This window comes from Balaenoptera physalus (assembly GCF_965194825.1).
Source record: "Balaenoptera physalus genome assembly, chromosome: 15".
Lineage (NCBI taxonomy): Eukaryota > Metazoa > Chordata > Mammalia > Artiodactyla > Balaenopteridae > Balaenoptera > Balaenoptera physalus.
The window spans coordinates 26,044,676-26,056,773 of record NC_138894.1 but is presented as its reverse complement, the minus strand read 5'-3'; the positions used below and the strand labels follow the sequence as shown (position 1 = coordinate 26,056,773).

Here is a 12,098-nt window from a genome sequence, read left to right as displayed (position 1 = left end):
ATTTGGAAGCTGTGTTCAGGGTGCATCTTCAAAGATAAAACAAGCCCTTGTGCGACCTCTGATAAAGTAATGACCCCACCCCTACACACACGCAGTAAAGTGTTAACAATCTTCCTGACAGCAACCAGAAATACAAGCATGGTTAATATTATCAAGAAATAGAAGGAAACAACATTTATCTCACGCTCAATTCCCAAGCCAGGATACGCATTCGGAAGAGACAGTCTGAAAGATATTTCTCCAGTCTGTTTAAGTCCATGTTATGCATTTACAGTTTAAAAGAACGAGAAAAAGGAAAATGATCTAAAAATATAATAGCAACTATAGTGAGTCAACTGGCAAACTCCGAGGCTGCCGCTTTTTGCCTGTTTTCCCGTCTTTTATCAGCTAATGCCACGACTGAGAATACGAAGCCAAGAGGATCAGCTTTACTAAGAAGGAAACAACAAAAGTTCACTTACCCATCCTTTGTCATCCAAAACGGTTCCCCCCTCTCTCAGCTTTCTTCTTGTTTGGTCTCACGTGTTGAAACCACCACCACCTTCATGATACAGTGCGGCTGTCATTCACACCATTCTGATCCCACATGTGAGCTAGTAGCCCCATACAAACTTCCCCAGAGGGGACAGACAAAAAAATATATATATACATATAGGAAAAAAAAAAATCAGCACGTATTGGGATGGGGGGCAGGGAGAAGGAAGCAGTTGGGGGGTGGGGGAGGGCCTCTAGGCTCTGAGCATCATTGTGTAATTCACCAGAGACCCATCAGCAGTAATTGGCAATCTGTGCAAAAGAGCTACAGCCCATCGCGAAGGTAACCAACTTCTCTGTAAAAAGAGAGGAAAAAAAAGAAAAAGAAAAAGAGAATCTTCAGAATACCTGGCATTCCTTATTGTGCTGGCTTTTGCCATTCCCAGATAAAGCAAATCATCCTCTGGATTTTCAGTTCTTCAAGCAAATAGGCCTCCTGTGCTGTATGAGACCCCAGTTTAAAAGCTATGCAGGGTAGGTTTATCCATTTAGCTGGTCAGGTTTAAAGTGTTTTGTAGCTGTGCTGAGAGGCAGGCCTTGTCTAATTCTGAAGGCTTTCCAGAGACTGATGTTCCTCAGAGCTTGTTGGTGCTAATGCTTGAGTTTGTGATACACTGAGTGCCCTCCGCTGGAGAAAACAGATTGCACATTAAAGACGGGAACAAGTGAGCCTGTCAGTGGTGTGCAGCCTTCCCTCTCTCAGAAAGGGAAATTAAAGGCACAGGATCACTTTTTTTTCTCCGATAATACATGTTATGAAAGCTTTATGCCAAAGAGTTCCATTCAGTGATTTCAAATATTAAGTAAAATACTGCATCTCTAAATATTATTCAATTAGTAGTTTTTAAAGTTTCTTTGACCTGATTTTTTTTCTACATATATCACAGGGGATATGTGTTTTTTAACAACAGAAATAATTTCAGTTTTATTTTTGTTGATGTTGGTTTGTTTTATTTACAGATTTTTAAGCAAACCACAAAGAGAAGCAGTCTTTTTTTTTAGTAGAATTATGTTTATTTTCATTCAATAACTTCGTTCAGCCTGTTCAGTGTCCATATTTCCATTACTCTCTTGATGGGTCATATGAATAGAGTGCTCAACAGGAATAAACACCCCAAACTGAACCTCATTAGCCATATATGCAGAATTCTAATGCATAAGGTCAGGAATTAATAGAGGCCTTTCCCTTGAGAATAAAGTCATACTCAAGGAAAAATATCACTTTTAAAGATAGTTACATTAAAACAATTTAGGTCTAACTTTTAAATTCCCAACTTTTGATAATAAAATATATTCTGCAATTTTGCACATTTATTGAGGAGTCTAGATCATTACTTTCAAGAGTGCACATTTGTGGCCTAAAATAGTCATCTTTAAATACTATATTACCAAATGTGCAGGTAACTAGGAGAGACAATGTTAGATAAGAGAATTCCTGCTTGATATCCTTATTGCTGGATGCACTGTCTTTAAAACTCATTTACATTTTAATGCAAGGTTTTTCCTATGCAAGTCAGTTATCATAATGGGCAATTCCAGAAAAACAGAAGCATGTGAGTTCTACATCATTGTTGTATTTCTCTAATTTTTGCAGAATTTCTCAGAATTAGAAGGGATAAAATGATATAATACCCAAAATATGTATTTTTTTTTTAATAACACACTTTCCTTAACTTGTACTAAGCTTTGAAAAAAATAGTATAACTCATTACCTCCATTTTGTTTCTCTTCTTATTTATTCCATAATCTTCTGGGAGATAAAATTTTTTTGGAACAATCTAGAATAACGACCCAATACAATACAGAGAGAGACTGCTAGATAAGTGTGCTAACCTAATTTAGCAGGTGTGGGAAGTATAACTGGATTTTACATAATCATCTAGGATTGCTGTGGATCATTGGAAATGGATATTTTTAGAAATAGTCATTGATTTTAGATTGTCTTCCAAAATATTAATAAGTAAGGGGGGTTTATCATATGAATAATATATATTGTTTAACTCAGATTTATGAGTAAGCAATATCAGGCAATTGCTTAATTACAAGGATTTCTCAAGGAACAAATAAATCCTTTTCTCATTAACTGATACCTAAATTTCTACTTTAGAAAGTATACCTTTGGTTTAAGGCTTAATACTTATTAAATGAAAATGAACACCAAAAGAGATTAATGAAAAGTATATACCTTTCTAAGGAAATTAACATAAATGATACACATATAATTTGTTTATAGTATTGTGGTTTACATAGAAATAAAAACCCCACCTAAATATTCAATGATAGAGGATTAGTTCAGGAAAGTTAATATATTCATGAACTAGAACACATACTGCCATTGAAATTAAAATGGTTTGTATTTGCTCAGAGGGAATGAGGAGCACAATGTATAAAGCAAGAATAGGAGGCGCAGAGAACACAGGTACTAGAGAATAATGATAGGGAGTCTATTTCTGTACATATTTTTATTTGCATGGGCACAAAATAAAGCAGATTTTCCTGGGAAATTAATTTTGGGTGTACTTCATTTCATTGTTTATGATTTTTTCATTTATTTGTATTTTCTATTTTTTTAAATATAATGAATATGTGGTACGTGAGATGTGTATATATGTATGTGTATGTTTGAATGAAAGACATGAGAACAGTTTTGATAGTAGATTGGAAAAATCTCATGATGTTACCCACATTTATGGTGTAATAACCAGCTAAAATTCAAATTTTGTTTGAAGTACTAAGATCGAATATATGTGTATTCCAAAGGAAATACTAGACCATACACAGAATTTATAAAGAATCTTTTGTCAAAAATCAGTTACAGTTCTCCTGAACACACTGTGAAGACATTAAAGGGTAGAGAGAGCTGAGAGTAACAAAGAATATTGTGTGGAAGATTTCTTTGGAAAGAGCTGTCCCTGTATTACCACATGTGCATGTGCATAAGACACACACTCATAAACACACACACACACATACACACACACATATCCCCTCACCCAAAAGAAGGTGGAGGGGATGTCAGCTCCTCAGCTTAATTGTAGTGCAAGGGGCTTCTTCAGGCAACTTGAAGAGCTTGATATGTCTTTCCCACAGTGAGCCCAGAACTATAGAATGGAATCTGGCTCCTGTCTGAGAAATCCAGAAGATAAAAAATGGGTTTGCCAGAGCAAAGAAGAGTTAAGTTAGTGTTGGGATTGGCTTTCACTTTCAGAGTTTGTCTAGATAAAAATATGTATAGGTGTTTTCCATGAAAGAGAGGTGAGTTATGAGACAGAGAGAGAGAGGGAGAAAGTTCAAGCCATTTTAAATCCTGGTGATACCCCCCAAAAGAATGAATCTGTGTAAGTGCATTATCCAAACAACACACAGATAAACAAAAAACAAATAGAAACCAATCAAGTTTGGAAAGGTACCAGACATATGTAGAAAAAAATTTGTCATCCTTGTCATGGGAATAATAGCCTCTTAATGAGGCTATTAAGGATCTATCAATGTGTCCGTGAGAAAGATAAATATTTTTGACTTCTGCTAGGCCCAGAGATCAAAAAACCTTTTTACAATTGTACCAGTCAACCAAAAAGTTTCCTGGGAAGGTCAGAAACAGCAATAAGTAAGTGTGGGAGAAGGTGAGCAAGAATGAGAGAAGCTGACTTCACTTCCTCGTTTTTCCTGGGTAGCAGATGGCCCATCTGCAACTCGTCCTCCAGGGGAACGGGGGGGAGAATGCTTAAGATTTATATGAAATAAGAGGTATTAATTAATATGATAGACAATATTTTCATTTATTAAATTGAGACATTAAAACTAAGGATATAATAGGAATTTTTGTTACTTCAAAGAGAATTCAGTAACCTCACTTTGATAATTTTAAATTGACCATGGTAGGAGTATTTACACAAAGGAAATGAGCAAAGGCTAAAATTTAAGGCATGATCTATTGTTTTGTTGAGTGTCTAGTCTTAAGAAATTGATGGAGGAAATATTAGTATTAAAGATTAATCTTAAAAGTGCACTGTATCTGTAGCCATTTAATTACAAATAGCACAAAAATTGAGACATATCCTTCCAATATTTGAAAACTATTAGCTGATTGAGCAAAGAAATCACTCATGCCATTGCCAAGTGAAATGCCAACATATGTCTATATTATTTCACTTTTGTCTTACTCATTAATGTATCAGAAGTATTCATGTTGGACACATGTCCCCCCCGACACACACACACACACACACACACACATTGAAAATGTTTAGAAGTAATTTACTCATCAAGACACATTTTAATTATGTACATAATTCAATTTCAACCTGAAGAGGAACCTTGAATCACCTTTTTCAAAATGAATGAACTCTTCTCCTTTTTCAGTTTACTCATTATAATTTAATAGTACCTCATTTCTGATAGTAGTGATAATTACTTACTTGCTAAAAATTTAAAGAAAAATAACATCTTATTATATGTGTTCAGCTGAATTTAGGAATCTTAAGGTCCATACTTAAAGCCTTTAATCTCAGTGTGTAAATTATGATAATATTCACATTATTAATATAGACACAGCAAAAATTGTACTAAAATACAGATACATAAAAATGGACTATTTCTGTCTTATTTTATTAACCAGTGAACTAACATATCAAAAGAGAAAAATATATTGATAATCTACTGTAGGATATTAATGAGTAAATAATGATAATGTAAAACATGATAAAATGGGGGTTGAGGTGTGTGGAAATTGGACATTAAGCCAATAAAAACTAAAATGAGAATATAATTTATAATTATGATAAATGTTAGTAAATGATAAGGTATGTTATGAAGCAGAATAATGGGTGATAATTTGCATTGGAGAATTGGGAAAGGAATCTTTAAAAATAATCTTTTAACGGGCTTTCAAGTAAAATACTCTCATACATTTGTGGAATAAATAAATTATCATAGTTTAGACTAAATGAATGAGAGGTGTGAACTAGGCAAAAATTAAGGACAACAGAGAAGAACACAACAGAGAAAACGATAAGAAAATAGTTTGGGAAGAGGTAAATGCTTGTCTTTGTTTGACTAAATAATAGGAAAAAACAAGCAGACAATAGAAACAGACTCACAGATAATTCAACAGTAGAGTTACCAGACACAGACTTAAAAATAATTATCATTACTATCTTAAAAAAATAGATCACAAGATGGGGGATTTCAGCAGCTCAATGAAATTTGTAAACAAGAATCAAATCAAAATTAGAAAACTAAAAACAGAATGAAAGTTATTGAAATTAATAACTCTATAGATATATTTAAATGGAAATTGGGCAAAACAGAATGGAAGATTACATAGAGAACTAGATAAAACAATAGAATGGGAAATTTAGTTTAGGGACTTTCAAATATATATATGTATTTTTTTTCACCGTCACCCATAGAAAATAATATATTTTACTGAATTAAAAATGCCTTTCATAAAGCAATATTTCTCTGATATATTTTATTTTTTTTTAATTTTTGCTATATAATATACTGATAGTGTACTTAATTGACTTCTCTGTATATGGTTTAAACAACATTGACATGAACATACAAACATATAAACTAAAGTTAAGGTAAGTTTAGTAGCCTTTTCAAAATTTCATAAATAGTTAACATTAGAGCTTTGAACAGAACTCAGTGCAGGTGCTATGACATTGTGTTTTTTACATAACATGAGCATTTTGTCTGTTATAGGAGTAGTGGCAACATTCATTGGAAGTTCCATTAGCAAGGCGTAACTTTGGCTCAATTAATTATTATTGTTTGTTTGTCTCCAAAGTCCGTTGTTTTTATACAATTTGAGGTGATATAAGAAACCACACCAGAAGAGCTGACAAATTCTTGTACGAAAATGCACAACTTAGCTTCAATGAAAATTTTAAGAAAATGAAAACAATACATCAAGACTTTGTTTCCATAGGATATTTAAACTGCTTACACTGTAGATGGGGTAACAAGATATCAGAAATTCAGAAAGTCAGATGGGAAAAAATATAAAATATATATCCCTACTAGGAAAAGAAATAAAAGTTAAGTCACATACAGGCTATCAGATATTATATTTTAAATTATATTTGTACATGTTTTTATGTATGTTGTAAAACCTGTATCTATAGTATAAATTGGAATAATTATTTTTTCATATACTTAGCTGTATCAAGATCCATAGAAACAAAAGTTACTAGCCTTTAACCTAATGTTTCCATTCTAAGATGTCTTAAAATAATAGAATACAATATTCAAACATATGCATTGCAATATTATTAGAAAGAAAAGAAAAAAAAGTCACAAAATAAACTTTAAAAAAAGAGAATATTTTATTGAACATGACACATTAATCAATAAAATATTTGTACTCAATAAATATGAAAGTAATTTTATGATTAAAGTGCAATGGTATTCATCTTACTGATTACAACCATGCAAAAAAATCTACACTAAGACCCAAAAAAGAGTGAAGGTAACACAGGAAAAAAAAAAAAAATTGATGAATTTATAACTTTTTGATAATTTCTCTATGGCTATAATTCTCTTCCTGCAATACATATGAATCAGAAGGATAGAAGATGGCTCCAGATGGGTGTTGATTTCACCCTAAATTATGACAAGTTAATTTCAGGTATCAGTCAAGTTTCTGACTTTATTATTGAAAGATCTGGGATACTTTATAAATGATTTTAAGCTGTCTTTCCTGACTACAAAATCACATCCAATCAGACATCCATTGCAGGATACTGACTGGTTAGAGTAGGTATTTTACACTCTAACAACCTTTTGTATCTGAACCATGCTGATAAATCTCTTTACCCTTTGCATCTCATGTTTATCTTCTATAAGGAAGGGGATTATAACTTAAATTTGGAAAGCAGAGATATTTTTAAAGTTAAGTAAATAATGATAGCAAAACATTTAAAGACCTATAAAATGTTTAGCTCTGCTATTTCCAGTAGAATTCATGTCTATATAGCTGATAAAAATTATATAAAGTACTAGTGTTTATTATTTTCTGCACATTGTCCTGACATACCTAGCAATTAAATTTTGGTAATTTTCATCATATTGCTGTTGTTGATTTGGTTTTGGCCTTCTACAAAGTGTGTTTTATCATATCTTCCATAAACAAATTTTTATAATCATGCATGAGACAGTTATATTCATTGTCATCAAGACAGTGTGCTTATATTTGTGTATGGTCCTCTGTGAAGTACTACACAGACACTTTTGAATGAAATAGCTCATCCAGATATTTTATATCAATTACTTTATGAAGCTTTAAAAGACACCACCAATCAATATTATTTTTCTTTCTGCCACACTGGTACATTTTTTCAAATGAAAGCAAAACAGTGTATTAGCAAGAACATGATTATTGAAGTAAAAAAAATTTGCATTCCAATGCAGCACTATTAGCTGTTTCTCTTTGTATTGAGTACTTTTTGAGTATGTACTGTATCAGTGAGCAAAAAAAGAACTCTGTGTAGCTGGATGAAAAACAAAAATAAGTTAAGTTATCAGTAAGTTAAGCAGTCCTACTCTAGTCCCTTATCTGTAAAATGGAAATAATAGGATAATAGTATATAATTGCTAAGGATGTTTTGAATATTAAGTGTATATATCTCCATATCATTATCCATGTATTGATAGGTATAGCAATATATTTGTATTTAATTAATGCATGTTAAGTGTTTTCCCTGATAGATTTAATGATATTCAACTGAGCCTGTGTGTATATATTTTGTATTTTTCACTATCAATTATTTTCTTGAAAGAGAAAATAGGCTTTGTACTTCTTTTTTTATTGACTGTCATTGCCAGTACATTAATAGACCTGCTCAAGTCTTCACTCAAACATATCTTATTGCACTGGCAATAACACTATGGGGGCCTGTGTTATGGTCCAGATTCAACTATAAGCCAGCAAAGTAACCTTAGTAGTATTATAATTTTGCTAAATAATTTTTTCCCATCAACTCTAAGAAAGGCATCAGATTTCTTTAGGTGCTAACAGTCTCTGATTAATTGCATAATAACTATATTAAAGCAAACAAATAATAGGTTATAAATATTAGGAAAATACAAGGGAATATTTGGTCATCTTGCTTCCTTGCAAACTCTGACAACATTAGATCTATCCTGGACTATTCTACAGCCCCTAAAATGTCCTCCATCCATATCATGTATTATATAAAATAAAAAGAAAATGTCTGAGAATAACTTTTTAGTTAATTAGGTAAGATATTAAACTGCCACCTGCCCAGATAAAAGTCTTCTATAAGTCAATTTATGACTTCACAAGTTAACCCTTTATTTCTAAACAAAGAAAATCTTGAAACTGAAAAAAATGTTTTAAGTATATCCCAAATGTAACTTCTCCTTATTTGTAGCTGTATAGAGCCCAACTGGGAGAAAAAAATGTAAAAGTTGAGTTTATATGTAACAGTTTGCAGCAAGTTCAGAGTTAGTATTGCATTTACTCAGGGAAGTAAGATATATGTTTATGCTTCAAGGTCCCCAAATGACCCTGAGGCACTCTCATCTAAAGCAGGAGTCATGAAGTTAATAGTGACAATAGCAATAGAACAGAATGAACATGCTTCAGCAGCTTAGAATAGATTTCTCTCCATTCTGTAGGTGTATAAGTAAGGAGGCATCAGGAACTAAGATGTTTATCAGTGCAATTCCTATACCCTCTGGGTTTAATGATTGACACATAATTAGAATGTAAAGAAAAAGTATCTAAATAGTACTCTGAAACACGTCCCTCAGAAAATACTCTGTACTAGGAACACTGATTTCTCATGTATATGTGAGTATGCACACACACACACAGACACACTGTTTTTTGCATGTTTTTACTTCCAATTTACTGCCCATGAAAATATAGTTGTATTTAAAACAATTTTCCAATAGAAAATTCTCTCATCGTATTTATAATTGGCCATTACAGTAATGAAAAAACTCCAAAGGAAACTGAATGTCACTAGAAATTAACAGAGGAAAATGCAAGGGTCTGCCACATTTTGGCAGGAGTCTAGGTTTCTGGTGTTATCCAGATACCAGTTATGAAAATATGACTTTGGACTAGTTATTTTAAAACTCAAGACCTTGGTTTTCACATCTGTATATAGTCTTATAAATTTTAATATATTTAATACAGGTAATGGCAAAAATGAATAGGTATTAATAGGTTAAAACATGTGGACCTGGAAACTTCTACAGGCTAGCTAAAGCATATTTCCAGGGGATCATGAAATGAATTTAAATTTAAAAGAGAGTTTTTATTTCAGGAGGTGGTGCTTCTCAATTATAGTGGAAGCAAACAGACTCCCCCCTCTGAGGAGGTAAGTACCTAACTTCAGCATGAGACAAAAAGAGACATGAGACATGAGAGATGTAAGAGCTTGTTTCAGAAGACAAATGGGCTGGGGAGACATAGTATGCTCTATACCTCAACACAGAGGCTGGAACCCCAAAGATGCCTTGTTCCATCCATTCAGATGTGTGACCCTAGGGTTCAACTGAAGTACAGCTGGCAGAGGAGGGGTACAGAAAGTCAGCCTTCATCACCCTGTGATAAACTCCATAGTCATACATCAGAGTTGATAGCAATCACCGTAATGAAAACAACAATTAACATCTATGTAACCCTTAGAGTTGTACCCAAACCCTCAGCCTCTGGGCTGGCTCATTGCAAGCTGTTCTAGACCAGTTGCTCCTGAGAATGTCAGGAACTGTAAATCCCCACAGTCTTGGAAGTAGTCTTAATCCTAACCAGGTTTGACTTTTACTCTAAACTAAAGTTGTACGGACAGTGACTAATCTGCAGAGCTAAATTAGGCAACAAACTCACTCTGAGCCAAGAAAAGTGTGGGAGCTGTAATCTCTGGATATCTCCCTTCTGATAACACGTTTGTGTGGGCTGAGATGTCCTGCAAGGGGATGATGGAGAATACCAAACTACTTTGAAGAATGGCTGACTACATTTCTAGGTCCTTCAAAGAATAGTATCATTCAAATAAAAACTGAACTGACTGATGGAGATCATACTGATGGAAGGCTGGTGGGCTAAGGGCAACTGGAATTTTCATCATACATTTGTTTTTAACCAACGAATTGACCTAAAGGAAATATTAGAACACCTAGAAGAAATTTCTCTTTTTGCTCTCAAGTTCTATAATTCTCTCTCCAGCCACATATTTTACAAATGCAATTCACTGACTACAAGATGGACTAGGAAAGGTAAGAATATGTTATTCCATGATGAATCATTTATTATGACTTGCTTAGCCTTGTGGCATTAGAAATGGGAGTACATACCAAATGTAAAATAGATAACTAGTGGGAAGCAGCTGCATAGCACAGGGAGATCAGCTCGGTGCTTTGTGACCACCTAGAGGGATGGGATGGGGAGGGTGGGAGGGAGGGAGATGCAAGAGGGAAGAGAAATGGGAACATATTGTATATGTATAACTGATTCACTTTGTTATAAAGCAGAAGCTAACACACCATTGTAAGGCAATTATACTTCAATAAAGATGTTAAAAAAAAAAAAAAAGAAATGGGAGTACAAATAAATATGATATATATCCAATTTCTAGGAATTTCTGGCTTTCTGAGGGAAATAATGTCCATATTTTAAGAGATAGACTAAAATAATACTTAAATAGTGCTTAAAAACTTACAGGTATTAAAGTAATTAAACAAGGAGGTGGCTCTGATGCCTTAACAGCCTGTGTAAGCAAACTGAAACTAAGCCAGAATCAATGCAGTCAAATTCGAGAATATGAAACTTAGGAAGAATCAGTCACAAACAGCCAGCCAGCTTTCCCAAATAATGCAGCCTTAAACTTGTAGCCAATCAAACAATTTCCTCGTTTTGCTTCCATGTCTTCCTTGTAAAAATATCTCCCCTATCTCCTGCCAGTGGGGTACTTCTAACAACTCCTGGTTTGGTGTTGCCTGATTTGAATTGATGTATGTGCAAATAAGCTCTTGAAATTTTTAATGTGCCTCAGTTTATTTTTTAACACAATGCATGACAAAGAAGTATGATGAAACTAAGTACTGAAAGTGTAGAATATGAATGTGGAGAATTACTCCTGTGACCCATGCAGTTTTTGACAGAGAACAAATTTGTAAGGCTGGAAGCCATTTGTCTGTTAATAGAAGTGTCAGCAAAATTCTTGTAATTCGAGTCTTCTTAGGCTGTATAACAATTCAATCCTTACTTACACAATACTTTTAGGTCAAACTGTGAGTTAATCATGGCACTGAGAACATCTATGAGCTTTAATTTGTCAAATTCTTATCCAATATTAACTTGTAATTTGAGTAATGAGGTTTTTGCATCATACTGCTTTTCATATCCGTATAGACATAATAATGTGACTATATATTGCATGATGTATAAAGACATGTATATTATTATAACTCTACAAAAACATGGATATTATTTAAATAACTCAGATCGTGCACTGACTGTAATTTTCAAAGCCCGACAACTATGAGAAGATTGCTGAATTAAGCAATATTTGGTGTCTTAATGTCAT

The 12,098-nt window shown here is 33.3% G+C and overlaps 1 protein-coding gene across 3 annotated transcripts in view; it reads right to left on the bottom strand.

Annotated features, from left to right (window-relative positions):
* LRRTM4 (leucine rich repeat transmembrane neuronal 4) overlaps positions 1-10,857 on the bottom strand; it is a 425,088-nt gene extending 414,231 nt beyond the window's left edge. For all 3 annotated transcript variants that reach the window (XM_082428107.1, XM_082428109.1, XM_082428108.1), the window contains exon 1: positions 462-10,857. In XM_082428107.1, coding sequence (XP_082284233.1) covers positions 462-465 — 4 coding nt within the window. In that variant the 5' untranslated portion in view covers positions 466-10,857. The remainder of the gene's footprint in view (positions 1-461) is intronic.
* Between the last annotated feature and the right edge of the window lie 1,241 nt (positions 10,858-12,098).